Source organism: Miniopterus natalensis, chromosome 16 (genome assembly GCF_054644295.1).
Source record: "Miniopterus natalensis isolate mMinNat1 chromosome 16, mMinNat1.hap1, whole genome shotgun sequence".
In the NCBI taxonomy this organism is placed as follows: Eukaryota; Metazoa; Chordata; class Mammalia; order Chiroptera; family Miniopteridae; genus Miniopterus; species Miniopterus natalensis.
In genome coordinates, this window is record NC_142096.1 from 7,782,355 (window position 1) to 7,809,932 (window position 27,578).

The 27,578-nt window shown below is 32.7% G+C and overlaps 1 protein-coding gene across 30 annotated transcripts in view; it reads left to right on the plus strand.

Annotated features, from left to right (window-relative positions):
- Nucleotides 1-27,578, plus strand: part of RIMS2 (regulating synaptic membrane exocytosis 2) — a 215,540-nt gene that overhangs the window by 100,322 nt on the left and 87,640 nt on the right. For 14 of the 30 annotated variants that reach the window (XM_087825331.1, XM_087825330.1, XM_087825334.1 and 11 more), the window contains 6 exons: nt 7,239-7,369; nt 8,943-9,114; nt 9,799-9,952; nt 12,339-12,407; nt 14,570-14,726; nt 16,215-16,331. In XM_087825331.1, the coding sequence (XP_087681457.1) occupies nt 7,239-7,369; nt 8,943-9,114; nt 9,799-9,952; nt 12,339-12,407; nt 14,570-14,726; nt 16,215-16,331 (800 nt within the window). Of the gene's footprint in view, nt 1-3,669; nt 3,718-7,238; nt 7,370-8,942; nt 9,115-9,798; nt 9,953-12,338; nt 12,408-14,569; nt 14,727-16,214; nt 16,332-23,860; nt 23,927-27,578 lie in introns of all 30 variants that reach the window. The other 16 variants (XM_087825328.1, XM_087825326.1, XM_087825332.1 and 13 more) reach the window with 3 other exon arrangements.

The following is a 27,578-nucleotide window of genomic DNA, read 5'->3' on the forward strand; positions in this document are numbered from 1 at the left end:
TAATAGGATATCTTGTTTCTCATTTATGCTCTTATAAATTATGATGCCATGGAGATCCTTTAATATAAATCTTGTGTATTTCATTAGGACGGAATTCTAGTGTTGGGATGACTTTCTAAACGTAAAATTGCAGTATGAAAGGAAAAGAAAATTTTAAGGTTCTTGAAATCTGTTGCCCAAATTTCCCCCCAAAATGTTTTTACCAAATGAAACTCCAATGAGCTATGTGAGAAATATATATTAAGGTCTAACTCCAGTTCAGCTATAATACTGGTAGCTGGGAATGCAACCGTGAACAAGGTAAACATGAATTCTACCTTCATGAAGCTTAATTTTATACTTATTCTTTGCATGCAGGAAAACATAAGCAATATACTCTTTGGATATAGTATTTCCCTGTATGTTTAATCCTCTTTGCCAACTGGAGACAGTTTTGGTATGCCGTTATGATGTAGAGGTCGGAAAATGTGTGTCCACGCGTATCACCCTTTGGGAACGCTCCTAGGAAGTCACAAGGCGGCATTTCAATTTCTGTATCCTTCTATTTTACCTTTGGGCATTTTTGCTTTTGGCAAGAGTTTTCCAGGGCCCATAACTCATTTATAAAATCATGACCTTGCTAATGCCTGAGAAGAAAGATAATTTGTATAGTATGTGAGCTGACCTTCCTAATATATTCATGTCAGTTCATGGACTGATATTTTCTCAAATAGAAAATATACATACAATGCAAATTGTTGCTTAAACTTTCATGCTCAAGGCTGTTGATGATTTAAAAAAACATTATGCGGTACATTTCCTCTCCATGCTTGAATGGTGCTGCTGCTTGTGGCTACTCTTGGGCATAGCTATGAAAGTGCCAGTAATGTACTTGGTGAGAAAATCTGTGTAAGTTCACGTTTATGACACCTGGACTGTATGTTAGTCTTTCCACTGTCAGCGCTCCTGTGTTGATGAAAAAAAAGTTGGGTTCTTCCATAATTTAGCAGTTTCCTACTTCAGAGGATTACTTTTATAAACCTCTCAATATTTCTAAATTAATTTGTGGTTTTGGGCCACTTTTTTTTGCTAGAGAATTAAGATAAAATGTAGCCTTCCCATCTTTTAACAGGGAGAACTGGCTCAGAATCCTTTTTTCTGTAGGAATACACTGATTCTTTTTGACAGTCTTACTTTCCTTTAGAGTCTGTGGTTGACTTACGGTTCCCGTGTTTCCCTGAGTTCTTTAATATTCTTCTGACTCCATTTTTAGTGATGAGCTTGTAAATGTTGTACATATCCATTTTATATGCCCTGTAAAGGGAGTAAGTAACTGAAGAGTAGGTATGCATCTTTTAGATCTCCTTAGAAACGCTATAGACTTTTAAAAATGTTCTGTAAGTTAAAGTTTTTGATTTTGGGCATTTATCTTTCATACCTATTGCCACAGCCTTGTTATTCCAGAAGTATTGCTTAAAGGGAATGTCCGAAATCTAGCAGTGCAGTGTATAGTAGAGAGTGACATTAAAATGCAAAATAAACTGTGCTGTACAAATTCTAATTCTTTATTTGGATGAGGCTGAATTGTTATAGATCACAGGTATTTTATGTTTAAAATAAATGAAGTAATATTAATTACAAGTTGCAATGAAATACATAAGATTTCACCATTCCTATGTGAAATATCCAGAATCCATAGAGACATAGGCCGCTTAGAGGTTGCCAGGAGTTAGGATGATGGGGGCGGGGCATGGGGAGCGATTACTTAACTGGTCCATGATGATCTTATGGGGCGATGAAAAGTTTTTGAAGCTGGGGGGGTTGCAAGGCATTGTGAATGCACTAACTGCCTCTGAATTGTACACTTTAAAATGATTTATTGTATGTTATTTGAATTTCACCTCATTTAAAAAAACTAATAAAATACGTTTTTATAGCCAAGTTTAATGTATGAACTTATGGGTAAAGATTAGGTTTAAATTCTCGTAGAATTTTAGGCAATTGATTTTGGAATTCTGTGAGTTACCCATTTGAAATCATTTGAGAAGGTTGGGAATGTTTGCCTTAAAAGATTAATTTATTTTAAAGTACTGTTTCTTTTAAAGTTATCTTTTAGTTTATGAAGTAATATTTACTTCCATTACCATGATATTTTTGGTCTAAAACAGGTAGAACAGGTGAGAGGGCAAGGAAAATAAAATCCATTTCTAAATAAAGTAACTTGTTCGTTCTTTCCTTTACCGTACCTAATCTCTCTGAATTTTGTACATCCCTTCCCCATTTGCTATAGAATTACCCATCTAGAGTTACACAGACAGAGGACAGTAACACACTGCATATCTAAACAGTTCTTTCTTCCCCTGGATATATTTCCACACAAAAAGGGAGACAGGTTAGATTTGAGACTGCCTTAGATTTTGGAGAGAGAGGATGTTGAGTCATGATTGACTGATAGGCTGTTTTTTAAGACCTTCTTTCCTTTAGGTCTTAGATTTATATTTTACAGAGTGTAAGTCTGATGATAGTTAAATTGGGCAACAGTCCTCCTAGTACCTATTAACTGTTTCCATGTAGCCGGGGAATTAGACAAGGGAGACATCCATGAGAGATGAAAGGAATGGAATGGAATTTTGGTGAAAGAAGCAAAATTAAATGCCTTGAAATCCATTTCCAAACCCAGAGATATATATGCATCTGATTCTGTTCCTGATTTAACTGTTGAACCGCGTTAGTAAAGGCACACAATTCTGATCATTGGGGTGTCTGTTCATTTGAAGGCTGCTTCAAATGAAAATGAAATAAGTCAGAAGAGAAATGAAATTTGATTTTACTCAAAGAATGTGAAATAGAGTGATTTAATCAGAGGTAGACTCTAATTTCTACCTTTATAGTATTTTTCCCTTTTGTTTGAGTATCTAGCCTTTTTTGTGGTGGTGTCTGTTCCTGTTTCCTTATCTACAAACTGGAGATAATACCAACTACTGTCAAGTGTTGTTGGAGGCAGTAAACTTGCAATAAACTGTCAGCAAATGCTTGGGAAAAATATAAAGAACTATATAAATAAAAATAAATGAGATATTTTCATTAATTGGTATGATTAGCAGTAAACAGTGTTATGTCTGAAAAATGATGTAAATCCTTAAAGTATGAATCACCTAATGAATCCAGTGCATTCCAACATACTTTTATTTACTCTTTATTATTTTAAGAATTAATGGTAAGCCAATTTGGCTAATGTTTTTTAGACTTTTGTTAGACATATCATTTTGGACAAGTCACAATTACTTGTAAAGATGTCTTTTCACTAGTGATCCTGTGATGCATCCTTATCTAACATCATTTTGGACTATGATTTTTGTTTAAGGGTGAAACCTGAAACTTCTTGGCTATTGGGTTCCGTTTACGTTCCTTCAGTCTGAATATGTTATTTTATATTGAGTCTTAATTCCTATTGTTTTTTATTACACATAAAAGCCTGATTTTAAAATTCTAAGATTTTATATATTTTAGCATTTTGGCAAAGTTAACTTATTCATTACATTGACGTACTTAATCTAGATGCATATTGTCATGGAAAAGTTCTACTTGAGGGGCAGTTGTATGTGTTTGTTTTTACTTTGGTTTTTTGGTTCCAGCGTGTTGTCCTTTTGGTTTTGTTTTATTGCTTTTTTCTTTAATTTTGCTTACCAGAGCCAAAGCCTTAGTAGAAGAACAGCGCCTTTTGTTCCTAGGGTTCAGGTAAAGGCCTTGTCTGCCTGATAGAAGCTAAAGTTGTGTTTAACCCTTATTTGTATGTTTTTGGAAAATGCGTAATAGGAAAACATTTTTTGGTATGTTGCTCCAAGCCACATTATTGACTTTCAAATCATTTTATGAGCCAGCTTGTAAAATTCTGCATGGGGATTAAAATACAATAAAAATTTAAAGAGACAATTTTTGTTAGTGATTTAATATGATGAATTGAATACTAAAACTCATAAGTTTCAGAGTGGCATTGAATGTAGATTCTACTTATATAGTAACATTGAAAGAAATGGCTAATTTAACTGTTGGTATTTGCCTTTACTACACACAGTTGCTGTCTCTTTAAATCATTCATTATACCCCTTAACATCTACATTTGTTTGCATTTTCCAAGCAATAACTCCTTGAGGAAATTGGCAAATAAATTTGTACCTTATTTAAAATATGGATTTTATGCATATTATATATAAGTTTCAACATTTGGAAAGTATATTACTTTGAAAGAACAAAATCACAATCCAACTGAAATGTGTTGGGCTTATTTTGTTTACATTTTGTAATTGCAATTTCATTTAATTTTACTGTAATAATTGGGTACAAGTTGTTTGCCTCTCTTCATTAGGAAACCCTTATATGGTAAAGTAATATCAATATAGTTTTTTGAAAAAAGTAGTATTATGCTTTCCTTGCTTTGCTGCATGCTTTTTTGTTACAGTTGGTTTTGAATAGTACTAATTTAGTTTAAATTTTTAAAATTGAAATTGTTTTAGTTAATATTATATAGTATAACATATTTATATATGCTGCTCAGGTTCTGCTTAGGAAATTTAAAAATAGTTACATGGTAAAGCTGGAATGATAATTATGTTAAAACAATTAAAACAATACCAAGATTTTTATTAATGAAAATGAGGTAAATATAAAGACGTATGCCATATTGTGAAATACATTTGTTATGTTTTAGGGAATCAACAGATTTATTAACCATTCATTTAAAAAGCATAGATAAAGAATTTCAAAATGTGATAAAATAATCTAGCTAATAAAATGATTATGTTTTGATAATGTGAGCTGGATATCTATTAAAAACTTCAATGCAAGTCTTGTAATATAAAGTGAAAACTGGAGCTATTGATCAAATGCCCAGTTTAAGAGAGTTTATTAAAAAGTGTAATTTTGATTAAAAAAATCATTAATTTAAAATGTGCATGTTTCATATTTATATATTTTAACATATATATATATTTATAAAGTTTAATTTAGTAAGCTCTTGAGTTGCATGAAAATATGAAAGCCATAGGCCTAATATGTTTGTATAAAAAATGAATATTATTAGTAGGTGATATTTTTGGTTTCCCATGGCATAAGAAAATATAAAAAGAATACTCATTATCAGACATTTGAAATATGTATCTCAAATATTTAGCTGTAATGATTCCAAAGGAGTAAAAATATTGCCTTTGGCGATGGCTACAAGTGCTTAGTCTTAATCCCTCAAAAAAACAACACAGAAATCAATAATGTTTCCTATTCATTATGAGCTTAGTCTAATAATGATCACTGTTGTTTCTTTGTTTCTTAAATGTGAAGTTTACTGGAAAAAATTTTTTACCCTTTTAGAATTTTTTTCTCTCTAAGGTGTCTAATATTGGATTTTTAATATCATGGAAAAATAAAGCCATATGCTTTTTTATTTCTATAGACAAGAGAGAATATCAGAAATTAATCTGGTTTGATCGCACATTTTAGAGGAACCATGATGCATACTATCTGAAAACATCTCTGTTTCATGTCATATATAAGACACTCATGTTTTTCTTACCTTTATTTTTCTCCCCTCATCTTTTGCCAGAACAGTTCAGTGTCTTTTCCCACTTATCCTCACCTATAGCTATGTTCTGATATTGTTAGGCAAGCAAATATTTGAACTTTTTTCTCCATTCAAGTGGTAGGGGCATTTTCCCAGGTTGATCCCCTAATCTGATGCCATGGTTCTCAAACTCTGATGTCTGTGAGAACTGGAGGACTTTGTTAAGATGGTAATTTCTGGACCCTATTCTCATTCAGTAGGTGAGAGGTGGGCCACAGGAATTTTTAGCTTCTTCACAAATAAACCATATAACACTGATGCAGGGGGCTTGTGAACAGCAGACTTATCTGGTCTGTTTGATCTGAGCAGCTCTGTTAGGAGAACTTTCTGTTACATTACAGCAGGATAATTAATACCCGTGTTAAACGTAAGGACGTGACACAACAAAGAGAGTAGTGATTATACTTTTAAAATTTAAATGCTTCTTACTATTGTTCTGTAAGAGGGCTGATTCTATTTGACAAAAAAAAAAGCCTATAAATAATTTTACATACTCTTCTGGGCCATCTGTCTTCCTCTTCTCTTGCTCAGCTTCTCATTTTCTAAAATACAAAGGCAGGGACTCAACAAAGCCCTGTTAGCCTGGCCCGGACCTGACTCCGCTCTGGAGGAGGGAGGGAAGGACCGACATGAGATGTATATTTAATTTTTTTAAACTACTGCAAGCATTGTGTATTCAGATTAAAGAAAAAGTTAAATCATTAACATATATATATATGTATATACCACAAAAACATATTCTACAGATTTAATTTTATTCCCGAATTTCAAATTTTTTATTCAATTTCAAGATAGCATCGGGTGAGCTCTGAACCAGCCTGTGGGTCAGAACCACAGTTACGATCCTGACACAGTAGAATCAGGAGCTAGTGTGGGAGTGTGAGGCATGTGTGTGGGAGGTGACAGCTGTTAAGTCAAATGAATTCAGCAGCTGGATGTGAAGTTCCAATTCCTGATTATGGCATAGGGAAATTATTCACATTTTCTCATCTCAAATTATAAAATATACCCTTATTATTCTAAGGATGTGATACATTTACATCACAAACCAAAAAGAGACTTTATGTCTAAGAAAAATTTAAAATCATGAATTTATTATAGTTTCAAACAGAAACTTAAGGAGTCTATTGAATAAAGCTACTAGTAATCCCCTGTTGCTTATAATCCTTGAAATGTTTTCTGCTGTGGAGTTATATAAAACATTTGCTTAAAAATTCCCTGTGAATGCCATGTAAACAAGTTACTGTCTATTCAGTTCATTTCGAACGTTTATTTTGAGCTCACTATTGTAGGGGAGCCAAAATGAACCACAGTGATTCTTGCATAAAGATAAAACACAGCAGTCATTGCATAGAAAGTCCTTAGTTATGGTAGTATAATTATTATGTGCATGTTAAATAAGGAGTCAAATTAGGAAAACAAAATTCCAAGTAATTTATCAATCAAACTGAAATATTTTAATTAATTCCTCTATTCATTGAAGTTATTAAAGCATATCCTTTTATTTAAACACAATTTACTAAGTGAAATTTATATTCTCTGCTAGTATTAATGTAAGAGAATGTAGTGAATGGAGCTCAGGATGTAAAAATCATGTTATAGTGATAAATGTTTGAGCTGATAAATGAATATTTTTGCTTTTCAGATAAAACTGTGGTTTGACAAAGTTGGTCACCAATTAATAGTTACAATTTTGGGAGCAAAGGATCTCCCTTCCAGAGAAGATGGGAGGCCAAGGAATCCTTATGTTAAAATTTACTTTCTTCCAGACAGAAGGTAGGAATATAAAATAAAAATAAATGTTTTTGAAAATAAGTGAGAAATGTTAATAGCAGTGGGTGTTTTTATTCTGTATCATTTGTTTTTATCAGGTATTTATGAAGTTTAACATAGCATAATGATTCTTAGGAATCAAAATAGTGGTGGCAAATACTTCGTGATTGTTTTTAAAATTATTTCAAATTTCCATAATATAGATTATTTTATTGCATATTTATTTCAGGTTGTGTGGATTATTTCTTAAATAATGTATGTTTCTATTTATCAAAATTAATAAAAATTAGCCTCCTTTAAATCAAATGTATTTTCAACACTAACCGCAGAGGCAAACGCTAGAGATGGTTCTAAAAGGTACTCATATTCCTCTACAATTTCTACCTTCTCTTACTAAGATAGTATTTCTTTAAATTCTGTAAAATTAATGAGTATACTTATTTCATCACCCCATATCTTCAAGGAAATTTACCATTCGGCCCAGAATTGGCTTCTTCCAGCTTGATTTGTCTTATGTTGTTGCTAATCAACATAAATGATACTGTTCTACCCTGATTTAAATAGGAAAGTGAGGATTGGAGAAATAACTTATCAAAAATTACCTACTCATTCTAAATTTCAGGCACATAAAAAATAAACAAGATTGTTCTGTAGCATCATTTAAAAAGAAAGAAGTAATGGCTTCAGTTATCCTTCCCCCAGCTCTTCTGCATCCCTGCCGTCAGGGCAGGGTACTCTCCAGATCTGCTCATTTTTTCTCAGGCTGGAAGTGACTGGCACAATGCGATCTTAAGTATGTTTATATACTTTTAGACCCCCATTTCCTTAGTTTAAGTCATCCAGGTTGAGCTGAGTGCCAAAGCATCCTCTGAAGAACAGTTTCAGCAAAGAAAAAGACGAAAAGGATGGAAGACAATTAAGAAAGGCCTTAAAGCTATGAGACACATTTTGAAGTGAAAGTTGTAATAGAAATTTCTCAGAAAATATGTCAAGGTGGGACAGTATTTAAAGTTATTAGGAGCTGTTCGCTATATAATTTTATTTTACAAAGTTTGCTGACATCAAATAGGCTCTCTAGATAACTTTTCCTTCTTAGATGCTTTTCTTTATTACTATTCAGCCATTGATTAGCTAAGCTCTATGGATGTGAGGTTGTCAACATCACAATTTACTAGAGTTTTGTACAATAAGACTTCTGTAATTTAAGTGAATAGTATATGTAGCATTATTGGTTAATTAGCATTTGGAAGGTTTCCAATTGGGCAATATGTTAAAAAAATTTAGAAATAAGATCCTGTAGTCTGGTTTTATTTAGATTTTGAGAAAGATTAAGTATTTAATTATCATGGAAAATTTTCAGATTTATTGAAATATTGCTATTAAGTCATATATATAAATGATATAACTATACAACTTATAAATTTCAATAGCAATTTTAAAGATTACAATATTTGCAATGTGTATTAAATCTGTGGCAAAAGTTGACCTCTTTACTGAGAAATTTTACATTAATAATTTTATGGCAAATTTAAAATAAAGTTTTATATAAGTTCATATATTCTTATTTTTTTCATAGTGATAAAAACAAGAGAAGAACTAAAACCGTAAAGAAAACATTGGAACCCAAATGGAACCAAACATTCATGTATTCTCCAGTCCACCGAAGGGAGTTTCGGGAACGAATGCTGGAAATAACCCTTTGGGATCAAGCTCGAGTTCGAGAGGAAGAAAGTGAATTCTTAGGAGAGGTATCTGGAATTATTTTAAAGCTTAAACTATTCATGTCATCCTGAATATATTTGTTTATATGACTGTCAGTAAAACTTTGTATTTTGAATATCTGAAAAGTAAACATAACTTATTTAATGGAATCAGTTTAGCTACTGCTTTAGGACAGAACTTACTGATGTCATAAAAAACAATGGTTCTAAATACAAGACCAAACTAAGTGGTTTTCCCCCCTGAAAATTTAGGTAACATATAACATGGGTTTTAATACACAGTAGACACTTCTAATTTGGTTTTCTCTTCCCATTTAGAGTTTTTGCAAAGGCTAAATTAATGAATGAAAATGAAAATTTTTTTAAAATTATAAGACGATATATATATATATATATATATTAGTATTATTACAGACTTGTAATAATAGCTGTTATTTCTGTAATAGCAAATTCAACAGTTTCTAGTAGGTGGTTGGTCGAGGGCCAACAAAATACATATAAATATCTTAGATATTTAACACTTTTAAATAATTAAGAAGTTATAAATATTTATCTTTTATTTCGTTATTGTCAAAACATGTGAATAATTTTGCAACATGTCTTTGCTTTTGATCTAACAGCATTACTGTTATTATTATGAAAGTTATGAGACCATTTAAGAGAATTTCTGTATTATTGGTGTATAACAGTTTTTGTCTTTTGGCTTTGTAGATTTTAATCGAATTAGAAACAGCATTATTAGATGATGAGCCACATTGGTACAAACTTCAGACCCATGATGTCTCTTCATTTCCACTTCCCCATCCTTCTCCATACATGCCACGGCGACAGCTCCATGGAGAGAGCCCAACACGGAGGTTACAAAGTTAGTTTCCAGTAAAATTTATCATATCTTTATTGAATTATCTTGAATGATATATATGACATAGAATTTGAAGATACCATTATGGGTATTAACAGGTATCTCAGTGTTTTCATAGCTATTATTGAAGCTTTTAAATAGGTTTATACACTAAAATGACATTATACATGTATTATTCACTAGTTATAGTATGACCCCGAGTGAAACACAGTTGTATTTTACTTTTAGCTCTTAGAATCTTAAACATGTGAAAGAGATAGCATACATAGTAGAATTTGGTCATGTAGGTGTAGATACTTAAAGTCTGATTTCCACCTTCCTTATGCCAAGTATTTTATGAATATATAAAATAGCAAGTATAGCATAGTAGTTGAAACCATGACTGTGAACATTACTCAGACAATCCTGAGTTTAAATTTTGATTCTCTCACTTAAGAGCTGTATGACTTGAGGTGGGTCATCTCTATTTCCTCATTTAGAAAATGGAAATAATACCTACTTTACAGGATGGTTATGAGTTAATCTGATATTATTATTATTATCATCAATTTTGCATTTTACTCTGAATTATACATAGTCTAAACCATAAAATAGAATTAAATTGATCCAGAAAATCTTAAAGGAAACTCAGAAATGTTTTCCTATGGAAGATTGTTGGCTTGTTGCTTCTACAACTCAAGTTTTTCCCCAGTGTATCTATGATTAAAAGCTGAGATGGGTGCTTGCTGCTTTGTTTAGTATTCATGGGATGCTTTTATCTTCATGGAGTCAGCATGTTCCAGGTTTAGCAACATTTTCGTGAAGTAATGGAGAACTGATTTCCATTAATCCAATTTCGGAAGAGTAAATGTATAGTATGAATGCCATGCCATTTATCAATCATGGGAAGTATACTTGGCAACATAACAGGTACCTGTTGTCTGTCTGGATCACGCCCTTCCTGCTGAACAGAGGACTAAAGTATACATCATCCGGCTGTTAGACAAGTAGAGAATTAGAGCAAAGAAGGTCTTCTCTCCATTTAAAACTGTTCTTGCTAATGCCTAGAATTTTATTTTCATTAGATACAGTCTCTTACACTTGGATGGGATTAATGAACACTAATTTTACAGCGCTCATTTTTTTCAGCCTCCTCACAGAATAAACACCCACCCAACCTTATTTGTAGTTGCCTTTATAGCATCATTTGCTGTGATAATGTAATAATTATATTACCGTGAGTTTTAGGTGTATTGATTTTAGAGTGTCTCATCTTCCTGGCCACTGTAATCTACTCAGTACATTCTCTCTAAGTCACAATGGGTTACTACATGAAGGTTACTGATGAACTCATTATGCACTAATTTTTATAGTTTATGTTTATAGGCTGCTAATGCTTGCCACCATTGCCCTTTCTTACAAGACTGGCTTCATCTCCATTTACCTCAGTTGTCATTGCAATAAGGAGTAGGTTTGGTGACTCTCAATATCTGAAACTTAAATCTACCAACAATTTTCATTATTTTTTCCTCCCCAGCTAAGAAAGTGCATGTAAGGAAGAGTGAGAATAGAGTACTTTCCAGTTAGCTGTATGTATCATGGATTTGCATGCAATTCATTTAATCAGTTTTGCAGCTTTTAATATTTGCCATCCTGAAATGGCTCTATTGTTATTTAATCATTAATAATATTCAGTTTACCTATGGGTAATATAATAGCTTCATTTTTTGAAATAGCAACACTGTTTTTATTTATCATCAAATGTTTTCTTTTATTAAATGCTCTAAGAAATGATTCTTTTATGTAGGGTGTGCCTATTGCTGAGACACATGCAGAGAAAAGATATATTAAAAACCAAAATATAACATGTTTACATATGTGATATATTTCATAATTAAGTGTGAAGACAATCTGCTTTAGCTTTCAAAGTTCTATTTAGTTCAGGTCAATGCTGTTTTTGCCGAACATGATAAACATTTAAAAATTTTGTTACAAGTTTGTTTTGCAATAAAAACACACACGGAGCTCCTGAATTATAATAATTTTTACTGTTCTGTCTTAGTTTATTTCTTAGAAAACATAACACAATTCAAAATTTAGATGTATTTGTTAGCTTGTAGATGATTTATTTCAAATTTTCTTATCAAAACAATAGAGAAACAGCTAAACTAATAGTTAAAAAGTGATGTTCCCCTTTTTATACACTTCAAGAATAATTTAAGAATAATATACCTACACCATGAAATATGTGTAAAAATATGTTTGTGAACTCATAGTGACTTTCCTTCTCTGCCTATTTCTTACTCTAAAGTTCCATTCAAAATCCTTCATTTATTTTTCGGGTTGGTGAGAAGTGTTTTTGATTTGCCTTAGTTCGCACCCATTTTAATTATTGCTGTTTGCTTTGTAGGGTCAAAGAGGATAAGCGATAGTGAAATCTCTGACTATGACTGTGATGATGGAATTGGTGTGGTGTCAGGTAAGAATTTCAGAATTATTTTATGGTAATAAGAAGGAAGAGTAAATTCATCATTATTTACCAGTAGATAGAGAGACTGATAAAATGAGAAAGAAATGACTTGCCTCCTCACCCCACCAAAAACAGCCTTATTAACTCCTGAACAGTTCTAGTTGCTGGAACACCTGTACCAATTGTTAGATTGAACATTCTTATGGAAATATTTTAGACAAGTGAATTCTTATTAATTTTCTGTTTTAAACCACTAAATAATAAGAATTTCTTTGTAATTTTGAGGAGTTATTGTATAATTGAAACTTCTTTTTATACTGTGCTAACGCTGTGAAAAAAAAATCTTTTTGATATCATCAACATACCCAAATATGCCAAATATTTGGATAGGCTATTTTGAAATTTTTTTCATTGCTGTTAATGTTGATTAAGTATCAGATACAGCTACATTTTGAAGTTATGGTATTGTAGTTTAAAATATTTGTTAATTTATGATTATAAATTATCTGATGATTTAAAATTTAGGTAAGTAGCCATTTTTTTGAAATAAATTCTGGAAAAAATATTTATCACACCATACTCTTAATATTATAAAATGTTTCCCTTCTTTTTAAAAGTAAATTAACCTGAGAAATGTCAAGAGTCTGACTAATTTTACCTTGAACAAAATATGTCATATTGTATGTAAAACATGCTACAGTTGCATCAATGATTTATAAGAATTTATAACTTCTGTTAGAGTTGTGTCAGTTAACATGCTATCAGGATATTACTTTTTAAAAATTGAATGACTATCTTTTAGCTTCTATTTTTGCACTTAGGATGAACAATATATTAACTTACTCAGACTGCAAAAAATAATTTGCATGTATTATGGTTTGTGAATTAAACATCAATAAAATGTTTTTGAAAACTATTTCCCATGGTCTCTTGCTTGGGAATCATTAGAATTTTCCCCCCTAATTGTATTCTATTCCTTTGATAATTGATTTTTCCACATTTTATTACTTTTACGTTCTGTTAAAGAAATTGTATTTTTTGATAAAAAAACCTGTATAGGGATTTTTTTTTTTTTTTTGCTATTACTGAATAGTGTAAGGAAACCTGAATAATTGAAAGCATTTACCTCGGGTTCATTATTTTTCAGCATCATAAAAATCATCCTTGTTTCAACATTATTCTTTCTGCCTGTGTAGAGACTATATAGCAAATCAGTTAATAATCTGTTGAGCAGAAATGACTGCTGTGTAATATTCTATATTTTGCTATTTTGAAATACAGTGTTATTTTGAGAGTTTTTAATAATACATTTGAAAGATAACATTTCAGAAACTATAATACCGTAATCCTGATTTTGATGTTTATAAGAATTATACAGAGGTGACTTCAAAGTTTTGGGTTCCCACATTGATCCACCCTGTATCTGTGCTCCTCCCCGGGCCTTCCCCACGCTGTTGTCTGTGTGTCACGCCCATGGGTTATGTATATGTGCATATAAGTTTTTTGATTAACCTCTTCCCCCCACCTCCCCACTCCATAAATTTCTCAACATAAATTTCAGTTTTCTCAAGTGTAAAATGGGGATAATATATTGTTTCCACAGTTGTTTCTATTACATCATCTATGTATTCCTGAAAAAACACACACACCTTGTGTCCTGCAAAACAATAGGGTATCTGGGGGAAAAGTTTAGCTAAGACCATCAAAACCCATGTAGTCCTATCAAATACAATAAGAAAAGCAGTCCACATAGGTACTTTAAGTGGTATTCAGAGTGCTTTCTAATACTGTTTTAATTCTTAAAGAAATAGCTATAGACTTTTAGGGACTTTTTGTGATTAATAATTTTAAATATATATAGTTTCTGAGAACTAGTTGAAGCTCTCCTGGGTCACTGAAGAGATGAAAATGTTTTTAGAATAAACTTGAGTATTTTATTGAAGATTATTGTATATAAAAGTTTTACTCTACCAGGCCCAGTGCTGTGGACATAGTAGCTATGTAAATATTTGAATATTTGTCATTCTTTTTTAAGTGTTTACAAAATATTATTATGTCTTAGTATTATGCTTTGCCTTTCAGCTTCACCAACATTTTACGTTTTTCAGTAAGGTAGAAAATACGAAAGGACAATGTGTAGATAACTGTTGTCTTAATCTTTCCACCTTTAGATTATCGACACAATGGTCGAGATCTTCAGAGCTCAACATTATCAGTGCCAGAACAAGTAATGTCATCAAACCATTGCTCACCATCAGGGTCTCCTCACCGAGTAGATGTTATAGGAAGGACTAGATCATGGTCACCCAGTGTCCCTCCTCCACAAAGGTAAGAGCATACACATTTTATTTGTTGGATTGTATTACGAGCCTATTTATCCTAAAATACCACGAATAACCTCTAAAGATAATACATTTTTGTGGAAGAAGTTACTTTAGGAAAAAGCAAAGGTGCTATTGGATAACATACATAATGAGAGTAATGTAAAATATAGGCTACTTTGCAACTTTGGGTGACCTATATATTATTTTATTGTGAGAGTTCAAAATTATAAATTGGATCCAGCTTTAAGTCACTTAGCAGTATTGAGCAGATCTAGTTATAACCAACTTGTTTTACTCACAAATGATAGAGATACTGATAATTTAAGAAGTAGGAAAAAAATAAACATATGATTGGGCTTTAAAATTAGGGACAGTCATGGGGAGAGCTAAAAGGAATGCACAGGCAGTGGCTTAGCAAAACTGTCGCTCCAGGTCTTACCCCTAGTGGAAAACGCTGATCAGTCCAGTTCAGTACAGAAAGGCTTAATGGAGTAAGAGCCATGGAAATAATGTGTTTGCTAATAAGAAATATGTGTGTAATTCACAATTTATATACTTGCAGTGTTTAAGAAATTGGAACTCTTAGAGCGATAGCCTTATAACTCCTATTATAAATGAATTATTGAATTAGTTTTAGACTTGGAATTTTTAATTGTAATCTTAATTTGATACATGGTATTGGACTATCTAAGAGAACTTGAGATTTATTATATTTATAAATTTAACTTATTTTATTTATAAGGATATTAAGTACTTAAAAAGTGTTTACTTAATTTAGACATTGAAGAAATTAAAAAGAAAATGTAATATATTAACTTCATAAACATAGTTTAAAATGTTTGAAGATGTTGACTTAACTAAGACTGTCAATGAGACTAAAATTATTGAGTTTTCTGAAAAGTAATTTCTTAAATGTGGTCTACCTCTCAATAGAGTGATACGATTAGGAGCTTACATAAAAGGTTTATTCTATCATGAAAAGGAAGTAGACGATGCAGGCCAAAAATGGTAGCTTAAAAAAACCATCATTGATCAATTATAAATACTTCAGTTTAGATTATAAAAAACAAATAGTCATTATCCCTAAAATAGAATTTACCAATATATTGTCTATAAGCAACATGCTGAACTCATTTTCTCCAGACTAATGTATTTTTCCAGCTGTATTTCTGTATCATTGAATATCACTACTAGAGACCTCAGTCATATATTAATAGTTTCGATAATCTTTATCTCTATCCTTATTGCTATTATCTTAATTTTATGTCACATCTCTGTTCTAGAACTAACCTCCTAACTTCACTGTCAACCTCCAGTGGATATTTATTCCATTAGCCAGAGGTACAATTAATTAGTTAAAACAAAACAAAAAACTTGGATTTGACATTATAGTAATTTTTGTCTTTTTCTACTGTCTTTATTAATAAACCTCATTTGTTAGTATAGTATATGATTATGGTTTTAAGATATTTAATGGATCTTGCTATTTCAGTCGGAATGTGGAACAGGGACTTCGAGGGACACGCTCTACTGCTGGACACTATAATACAATTAGCCGAATGGATAGACATCGTGTGACGGATGACCGTTATTCCCCAGACAGAGACAGGTGAATGTGATGAAATACTGTTATCTTTATTACAATCGCTGCCTTCAGGAAAGGGTGTCACCATAGAGTGTTTTCATCCTGAAATTTCTTACCTTAGTTTCTAAAGCCCTATGTTTCCTTTACAAGGCCTACATTCATTCTTGTGAGCACCACATCACTTAAAAAAAAATCAAACAAAAAATACAGTATTTTCTTTGGTAAGAAAAAGAATAAAATCATCCTCTTCTTGCAATTATGGGCCTTTGTGTTAAATCAAACCAGTAAGTTAGTAAATTTGCACGAGGTTATAATGATAGTCGTAATGAAAACAAGGTGTTTTATTATTTTTGCCTTTCTATAAAAATACTTTCATGAGATAATAGATATTAGTCTGTTACATTCATCAGGGAAATCAGTGTGACTTTATATATAAAAATATTGAACTAAGTGGTTTGTTTAAGAAACAAAGACAAAAACTGATTCATGAAGAGGTTTTTCCTCATGGCTTTCAGTAAACCTTTTAAGCATCTTAAAAAATGATGCTGTTGATTGCTGTATTTGGAAGAATTCTCTGAATTTGCTCTGTTAAATGTGACATACTTGGAGGTAACATGGTATGTTTTAATACATGCATTAATTACTACTAATTTTCTTAATTAAGCAAGTTAATTAACTAATTCCTGGTTTGATTATGTGTAAAATGAAAACTGCGATGATATTTTCCCCAAACTATCATATGGGTTTGAGATAAGGAAAGAAAACGTAACTTACCATTCAAAGAAGGTTGTGATAAAGTGACAAGGGAACTCAGAAGTTCCTTGGTATGCATCCTAAATTAATTTTAGTGGAAATACTTGGGGGCTTTTAAATCAACTGATATGAGGTGTATCTGTCAATATCCATAAATATTTTATTTCTAAATCTAGGATTATACTCAATTCATGCTTATAATTTCATTGTCTTTTAGCACATTTTTCCAGAAGAAGAGATATAGAATATATTAGTCTTTAATAGTGTCAAACAACTCTTGGATTGTGAGTCTGAGATTTAAGAAGAAATTAGAAAGTTATTAAATTAATCTCTTTATCAGTGCTGAATGAAAATTAATGTATATTACTTTTAATTTGACTTTTTCATATTTATGCCTTTAGGTATAGGTATGCTATCTACAGAAATTTATATTATCAAGAGCAATAATGTTGAAAGAAAGATAACTATGTGGCATAATTAGAAGTTGGAAGAAGTCATCTTAGGGTGTGTGAATGAGTAGTTTTGTCACCTAATAGAGTTTTAATGAGTTTGGTCATTTCTAGAAACGATTTGTGTAGTGATTCACAAACTCCTTGTTTATTGAAAGTTTAAGGAAATGATGAGACAGAAAAGTCTGAAATGACTTTAAATCTCTCACATTTTTGTTAAGTTTTTCTTTTAATGAAAAAGGGACTTGATATTTTCTCTGAAGACAATATGGTCTAAATTGTGCAAAGAAGAATGGAATAAAAATTACCTCTAGAATTATACTTGCACACAAAATGTTTCACTATCATGCAAACACATAATATTTTATTAATATTTTAAGGCAAATGGCCTTAGGATTAATGACAGCAAATTTTACTAAGCCTCGGTATCACCTGATATATTCGTAATTGAAATGTCATATTTTTCATGTTTATAACTTTATGAGTCTTTTAGTTTAGCAAAACTTTTCAAGTAAATCAAAGTTTTGGAGAAATTGATCTGTGTGGTTTTATTACTTTCTTAGAGTGCCTTAATGACTGTTAATTGTAAGTTGTTTTAAATCATTTTTGAAATAAGTAAAATAGAATTTTCTTTAAGACTATAAAACCATTTCTCATTATTTTTGAGTTATCTATACAATCATTCATTAACATGAAGAATCAAAAATGAAAAAGTACAGTATTACCCATGTAAGTCTATCAGTATTAAACAGTAGGTTCTTAATTTCTGTTTATCCTACTATTCTAAAATATTTTCAAAAATAAAATGCATGTTGAAGGCATTGTAATTTTTATGTATTATTTAATTGGTAAGAGTATTCTAGAACTCTTACAGTGAATTTTCATGAACAGCATTGTATCTAGTCAGTCAGTCATACTGTTGATTAAAAAGTCTAAAAGAAAATTTCCTCTGAAATAGTAAGTAAATTTAGGCATTTTGCATGGTGCATTAAGCTTTCTTGTCAGTAAGAGTTGATTCACTGGACTAGGACACTATTTTATGAATACTTTGCCGTAAGATTTGGATCCAAATGGCACTGGGTTTGAATTTAGGCTTTTTACCACTTGCTAGACATGTATCTTTGGGAAAATTAGCCTCTTTGGAATTTGATTTCCTCATCTACATAACTATAATAACAGTACCAATTTTGCAAGGATGCTGGGCACACTGAATGGCACAGTGCCTCCAGTTGCATAGTATATACTCTGGAAATGTGCCTTACCCTTAACATTTTAAAAGGATATTTTGTCTTACAAATAATTTACATTTTATGTGCTCATCAATTAAGCAGAAAAAAGAGAAATCAGTCAATTCAGATGTTTTTTAAAAAGCTGTGTAGAGAACATAGCACATGAGTTGGACCTTGAGAAAAGAGCTTGTTTATTCAGGCAAGATCAAGAGCAGAGATACAGGAGCAGGACACAGATCTGAGTCAGAAAGACCCAGTAGAAAGGATGAGGGACTTGGAGACATGTTGGAAAGTTATGCCTGAAGGTAATAGCTTTTACATTGGTTGTATTGGGTGAGAAATGCTATTTGACATTAATTTATAATATCTGGTTAAACTTCAGTGGTATAAGAAGAAGGTATAGTATTCATATTCTTTTCTTATAGGTAACATAAAATAGTAATATATAAAAATTTGATTGGATCTTTAATTCTCTGCACATCTTACTCTTTTATCATTAGTCAAAATCCTATTTTATTTTGAAAAGAAAATAGGTTCTTTACAAATAATTTAGAAACTTGGGTGCAGCATATTAGCTGAAATGATGAATTGCAAAGGGCATCTTTCACCTGCTTTGCTATTCCTTATAACTTTGTATCATTATTTCTCTGGTAAATTGTGGTAACTACTACTACTAGGAACATAATTTTTCTGGGGCAAACTGTGTGGCTTCAGTATTAGAAATTATTTCAAGAGCTTATTTGTTTACATGCCTTAATTTACTATTAGAGTATGTATGGAGTACTAGATAATATTCCTGTAACACGTCAGAGATATCCTGTAGTAAGAATTTTTATGTTTGTCCTAGAGGCCAGGATATTTTGGGTACATGGAGTTAAACAAAAAAAAAACTTTCATGGCCGAAATCTTTTCTGAAAGAAAAGGTTCATTGAGTCAAAAACGCTATCCAGAAAGGGACCAGGTCCTGTGGTAGGAAGTCTAAGCCACCAGCAGCATGGCTAGGCAGAAAACACAAACACGTCCTCCATCCAGGAGCTGACAGATGGCTTTATGTGTTAGGGAAGAAAGATGTAAGTTGTTTTGAAAGAACTTACATTGACTGCAGATAAAGGGGTGGGAAGAAGTGGGGGGGGCAGTTCTAGGATAGTTGCACCATCAGTGAGACAGTGGTATTTGCTACTTTTGATTGGTCATGGGAAACAGTCCTGAAAGTTCATGCATAAGCAGGACGCTAGGACATCTGGCGGTCATTACAGGAGTTGATTCAAAGCTCTAGCACACAGCAGGAATGTAAGCAGTCTCTTAGTAGGCCCACAGCTGTTAACGGGTTAAATACTCTTGTCTCTTTCTCTTACTCCCAGCCCACTGTAATTTAATGTAGAACATCTCCGAATTTTTGGTCAATACTTTTTGCTTTATAAATATTTTATATATATATATATATATATATATATATATAAAATTAACACTGGCTGAAGATATATTAGTTCATAAACTTTCTCTGTGCATTCAATGAATACATTTCTATTTTAAAAAGAAAAATTCCCTACTGTATGGGTCTCTGAGATACCTGACACACTTGAGCTACTTCTCTACTCTTTGTTAGGCAGCCAGCTAACAGAAGTGTCAAAGCCATACCTACTTAGAGTCTTTTGGGCCCCTTCAGTGATCAACTATAAGGTGAAACACATCTCTGAAAGTTTGATAATATAGAGAAAGTAAATGAAAAGAGAATTCACTTTACAAAAGTCTTGCAACATTTTATTTATTACATTTCAAGAATATATTTTAGCACAGTTAAATCATACTGAGTATATTTTAGGAACTATAGAGTAGCAAAACATTAACAATATTAAAGACAAGCAGAAAGTTTTGTACTAAGTTGAGATTGTTGGAAACAGCTTTAAAAAACTATTGGTTACATAAGGGTATCATACTTCCCATTTTGCAGTCCTTTTTGTGTGTCTTGTGGTTTCTAAAAGGGGATAATTGGGCTAATTTAATACAGTGGAAGGGTAATTCATTATAAATGTGACTTTGTTCTTTCTTTAAAGATTATATGGCTTAATAAGAATCAAAGTGTGCCTAAATATTAGATCAGTGATCTAGTTCAATTCTTTGAATAGTGATATTTTTATCATGATTTTAGAATGTGTAATTTCATTTTTTGCTTTTTAAAATGTAGTAATTTTTTAGTTTTCTGTTTTTTTCTTTTCCAATAAATGACTGCTGTGCTCAATTTTTTAAAGAAATTTAAAACAGATTGGTTTAAATGCCATTTTTAATGTAACTTTCTTTGTTTAAGAAAGATCTTACAGTATCTATTAATTTTGGAAGAAAAATAAGCATGGCTTAATAGAGAAGAGTGAATAAAGTGTTTTTTTATTTGTACCAAGTGGATGCAGCAAAAGACCTTGGGTGCATCTCTGGATCTTGAGTGGATTTCAGGGGGCTTGCTGAAACAGTGCAGTCAATTTAGTGTAATATTCATAGGTGCATTTTATAGTTTTCATCAGAATCTCAAGGGGGTCTTACGACCAGATTAGGTTAAGAGGTATAACATAACTATAGAGAAGCATATAGTAAGGGTTTTCCAGAAAAACAGAACCAGTAGGCTAGATAGGTAGGTAGGTAGGTAGCTAGCTAGATGGATAGATCCATCAATCTGTTGTAAGGAATTGGCTTACATGATTATGGAGGCTGAAACATCCTACAATCTGCTCCCTGAAAGCTGAGGTGCATGGAATCATGGTGTAATTGAGTCTAAGCCCAAAGGTCTGAGAACCAGGGGAGCTGATGGTCTAAATCCCAGTCTGAGGGCCAGAGAGATATGAGATGTCCAACTCAAAAATGACGCAGGAAAAGAAGGGAGGAATTCCCCCTTCTTCCTACCTTTGTTCTGTTCGGCCCTCATTGGGTTGCAATGATGCCCTCCCACACTGAGGGCAGCCTACTCAGTCCACTGATTCCAATGCTGATCTCACCTGGAAACACCCTCACAGACACACCCAGAGATAGTGTTTAATGTGGGCACCTATTGGATAGTTAAGTTGATGCATAAAATTAATCAACATTAGAAGGAAAATAAAACAACTGATGCTTGATGAAGATGATTCTTGCTCAATGTTTTCTTTGACATAGAGTCAAAATTAATTATAAGGCTCTTCAAGGAATATATTAGAAATTGAAGGTTGATATATATTGCATTTATATATATACATATATGTATATATATACATATATAATATATATGTATATATATATATAGGTTTAACATAAAATTTTGTTTGAAAACAAGGGTCTTCTGCTCAAAAAGAAAATTTAAAAACTACTGCGCTAGCCCCCTCACTTCACAAATGTAGCACCAGATGTTCAAATAGGCAAATGTCCTGCTCAAGCCTCACCATTTTCTGGAGTCTACATGACACTCAAGCAGCCATGTGAAGAGCCCAGAAAGCAGCTGGAAATGTGCTGTGAAACCCAAAGAAAAATTAAGGCTAAAGCAAAGTGAGAGCTTTCACCATAAGAACAAATAATATTATCCAGAGAATGTGTTGAAAAATAAGGAAGGCCAAGGATTAAGTCTTGGGAAACCACTGCACCTAAGGAATACCGAACAAGGGGATCCAGTAGATGAAATGGATAAAGAAGCAGTTAGGTAGGCAAGAGACCGAGTCACATGCACAGGTGTTAAGATCCTGAAATTTGGATTAAGGAAGCCCTGAGTTTGAAACCCAGTCCTGCTTCTTACTATATGACTGTGGGCAAACACTCACAGCCTCACTGTCTCTGTCCGTGGGAATACTAGAACCTACCTCACAGAGTTATGAGAAGTAAATGGGATAAAATAGACAAAGTTTTAATGGAGTACTTGGCACATAGTTAAGTGTTAAATAAATACTATTTTTATAGCCAGGAAATAATAGTGTTTTAGAAACCAAGAGAGGAGTGTCAAGAAGTAGAGGTTGAAAATCAGTGTCTAGCTAATACCATAGATACATGTAGTATGATGAGGATGAAGAAAAGATGAAAGGATTCTTGTAGGATTTCACAGATAACATTCACAGGGTAACTTCCGGAGAGTTGTAGAGGCAGAAGTCAAGGAAAGCCAGGAAGATGCAATAGCTTGTAAGGAAGGCGAGTTTAGCTAAGGTTTTATTTTTAGGATTAAGAGAACTGAGGACTGGTGGGCACTAGGCAGTAATGAGTGAAGCAAGCTCACGTGGAAAGTAGAGTGACAAGTCGAGGAATTTCTTCCTTTGGTGGTGAAGGAAAGGACACGTGAAGATACATATTTGCTTTGTATTTAGAGGTGGAAGAATGGAAGTTGAGAGGGTTCAAGGTCGGTTTCCATTTTTTGCTGAAAGGCAGTGATCATCTGCCAAAATTAAGTGTTTTGGCAATAAAAGTTTTAAGAAAATAGAAAAATTTTAAATTAGTGCTATGTAAAGAAGGGAGTCAACTACAGATGCTTTGATGGCCATGGTGAGCATGAGGCATGAAATGCAGCAGAGCCAAGAGCATGCAGTAAACAATAAAAACTGAATGGAAAAATGGAAAGTATCCAATAAATTTAATAAAGACAATTAATAAAATGATTTGAATCAGTTCTTTACTAAATGGAATTTATAAAGAAAGTCCTTTTAGTTATTTTTAATTAACTGTTGAAGAAGAAATAATTACCTTATAAAATCTCAGTGTGACAGGTATTAGAATTTGCCTCTTTTATTTTCTTTTTAAGCTTTCTGGTTATTTTATTATCTTTCTCTTCTCAACTTTCCTCCTAAAAAATCGGAAAGCATCTATTGTGTAACATTTTATAGATCGCGCTGAAAGATGTTTGAGTAATAATTGATAAGAATTTGTTTTGGAATATAATTTGGTTATATCTCAGTTTGTTATATTTTGTTGTGTTTTATTTTAGAGTACTTAGAATACTCAACCTTTGTCACTGACATCATAATGGATGTTGGGTGGAAGGATCAAGCTTTCCAGTAACAATTTTCATTTGCTTTGCTTACTATCTGTTTATCTTTTTTAATCTCACTTTTTAAAGTTAAACTATACCTTTTCATTTCTTTCCTGAGTCTCATTTATATTCTTGTTTCTGCCACGCTTGCAGTCATTTTCTTACTCTACCTCGCTCCAGATACAGTCAGACCATTGAACGTCATCACAGGGATGGCAGGTATATTTTTCTTACAATTGAGTCTGTTCAAAGAATTGCATGTGCCTGTCTGTTGATATGATATAATTCAGTTCTATTTTTGTTTATATATACATATGGTTACAATGAAATATAGGTACATTATTCTTATAAAATAATAGAAAATAAAGCATATATAAACTCTTTAAGTGTAGTAGGATGTCAAAAATACAGCTTCCTTTTAATGAGTTAGGATTGTATCTTTGATGATTTTAAAAATTTAGTTTTCTAGGAATTACAATTAACTTTTGATTACCTGCAAGGATAGAATACAGTTTAATTACGTTTAACTGTCCACCTTCCTCAGCAGAGTTCACAGTTAGGTATATAGACAGCACTGGTTGATTGATATCTACCTTAACAACTGCTTCCCTCCCTCCCTCCACAGTCGAGGAGTCAGTCCTTGAAGTGCCGAGGTTGAACTGATTGGCTTATGGTGACCGTGTCAGAGGTGGCTGTGATCTGCTCCTTGGTCACCTTTGTAGATGATTTTAGGTCCATAGAGAATACTGGGTCAGTGGGGAAATCTTTGTTCATTTCTCATCTACCACCATTCCCCTTACGTTGAAGGGAAGTATCAGCTACATGGCATTTAACAGAAGGGATGATTAACCCTAAGGGAAAGAAGACCTACATGAAGCTTCAGGGATCTGAGCCAGTTCAGCGACAACATTTTGAGGTCCTGCTGGCAGAGGAGAGGGTGGCAGTGATGATGTGGTGTGTTGAGCTAGTGTGGATAAGGAATTAGATGCCGTACTCTATCCTTTCAAAGTGATTTATGTGTGATCACTTTTATCCTATTAACTTAGTTAATTAAGAGTTAATAATAAAATAGTTTAGGAAAAAATTGTTGAAAACGAATAAATTTCTAAGGATTGAAATGCTATAGATAAATGTGGAAGGAAACACAAGAGATACCATTAACAATATATTCCTCATAAAGTTTTGTGATGCCTTTCAGTAAATGTAATTGAAATTTAATGCCTTTCAGCTTGTTATATTTTAGTGGTTATTACTATATTTAGTTTTCTTTTGCATTTTCTCTGTCCCTTTTCTGTTATTTTGCTTCGATACTAAATAATTCTTACTTTGTTGTTATATCTTTTATTTTTACTTTTGCTGTATATAACATTCAGACTATTTTTTGGTTGCAATGATTATACATTTATCTTTAAAATATATGAAAAAGCAGTTATGTAACTGTTCTTATAATTAGCCAAGGCCTTTCTTAAGGTGGGTGACATGAATGAGACATAATGATTACAGGCTTATTCTACTTAGTCTGGTATCACTTCATTTCAGTATAAGTTAAAGTCCTGCACCACATTTTTTATACTCTATATTTTCTTAATTTTAATTATCAATAAATAGATTGTCTACATCATATTACTTACTCTTTCAGTAAATAAACATGGATAGAATCAGTTCTTGATCATCTCTTGGTTGGTTATTAATTTCATAATACTTACCAAATTCTCAACCCAGATGGCCTATTTTGAAGCATACATTTCTGAATTGTTTTTTGTACCATTATTTGGTTTGTGGTCAGGAAACACAAAATCATTAATATTTGCATTAAAGTAAAATAGATAGGAAAATCAGTTTTAAAAAACAAACTTTCAAGTGTCTTACTGTAAGGTTTGCTGCCATTTCAAGGATTCAAATTTGTGAATCTATACTTAGACAAGCTGGGTAGATTTTGTAAGAATGAAGTTCTTTAGATGCTTTTAAAAATATTACCTTTTATCATAATTAGTTTGATACATAGAAAAGAATGTTTACGTTTCAAAGCATAATAATAAAAGGAACAACCATGCATCTCCTACCCAAACCGAGAACCAGTTACACACTTTGCATCCACCTGCAGGTTCCTTGACTGTCGCATTCGTGTGCCTCTTCCATGGAAGTAATAAACGCTATACTGAATTTTGATTTTACATCCCTTTGCTTTTTAAAAAAAGGGTCTTGGATCACTTATTTTGCTGTGCTAACTTTCTGAGTTACTCAGGTCCTCTGATCCCACATCAAGCCACTGTGAGATTCTGGGATTACTGAAGATATGGAAGCTTGTCCAGTCTTCTCCCCAGCCTCCCATACTTATTACCACTGCATTCTGTGCTTCTAGTTTGTAACTGCTGTATGTCTATATGTAATGCAACTGAGCACACCCACCATTACCCTTCCCTGTTGGTATCATCTCTTGACCTCTTCATGATGCTATTTTAACCACTGAAAATTTTATTTTAGCACCTGGCTTTAGTCTTCTTCATGAGCTTGATGTTAGACTCCACCTGAATGATCTCTTCAGCACCCACTTACTTCCTTGACTGTTTCATATTGGAGGTGGTGAACTTTACCTCCAGTTCTGCTTTAGTCAGTCACTCCATGAGTTCCTTAGGTCTAAGGAACTTAGACCTAAGACTAATTGATGGAGGTACTTTAAAGAGTTTTAATTAGGGGATGCCTATAATGTATTCACTGTGGAATAATTACTCTAGGGACTCTGTGGATGGTTGATTTGAGAGAAAATGTTATGGAAAATAAAAGTATGTATTGGGGTATTTGCCATGGTCTAGGACAACAGAAATTCTTTGAGGGCCTGAACTAGGTAAGGTAGTAGATGGAGAGATAGAGAGATAAGAGATTTAATCAATTAAAATCAATAATACTTGGTAAATAATGGGATTTAGATATTGAGAGGAGAGCAGAGTCAAGATACACTCCCAGTCTCATAGCTTGGGTAACTGGGTACATGTGGTGCCTTAACCAGGATGGGGTTGGAGGTGTTAGAAGAGAAATCAGTTTAGGTGAGGGACAGGTTCAGTTTTGAAATTATTGAGAGGTCTAAGGGAAACCTCTAGCAAGGAGAGAAATAAATAATTTCAAACCTTAAAGAGAAGTTTAAGCTACATAGAGCAATTTGAAAGTATATTCACTACTAATGGGAAGTAGGCACACAAAAAAAGAAAAATCAACTGGAGAAACTACCCATGAGATGAAGGCCAAGGATTTTCCTCTGCCTTGGGAAATATTAAATGTCTACTTAAATGGTAGACAGAGAACTAGAAGCTTCTGAAGGACATAGAGCAGAAAGCATGAGAATAATAAGAACTAAAAGAATAGAGAGTTTTAAGAAAGAAATAATGTCAGCAGTAAAAATCATAAATGAAAAATGCCCATTAGGTTTGTCATAGGAATCATTAGTGACTTCAGCTAGGGTGATTTCAAAAGGGTGGCTGAGGGGAAAAAGGCAGATGGAAGTGGGCAGAGGTGTGACTGGGAAATAAGGAGATAAACACACCAAGATAATGTGGAGAAGTATTGGATAGGGGTATGTGAAATCAAGCTGATTTCCTAACATTTTGCTATATTCTGTTTTCTGCTATTTCTAGCGTTTCCATTTGATTTTTTCCCTTCCAATTAGATTTACTGAAGACAACAGAATTCTCTATACAAAGTGACTGGGACCTGCTACTTTGAAACATGAGCTTTCTTACTAATATTTTGATCAGTCCATCCACAGTGCCAGAAGCAGCTTACTTTAAAATTAGTAAAGTACCCAGTGTGCATTAAACTAATGGCCTAACTATGCCAACTTCAACAGCTCTTTAAGATAATTAATGTAAGAGGATCA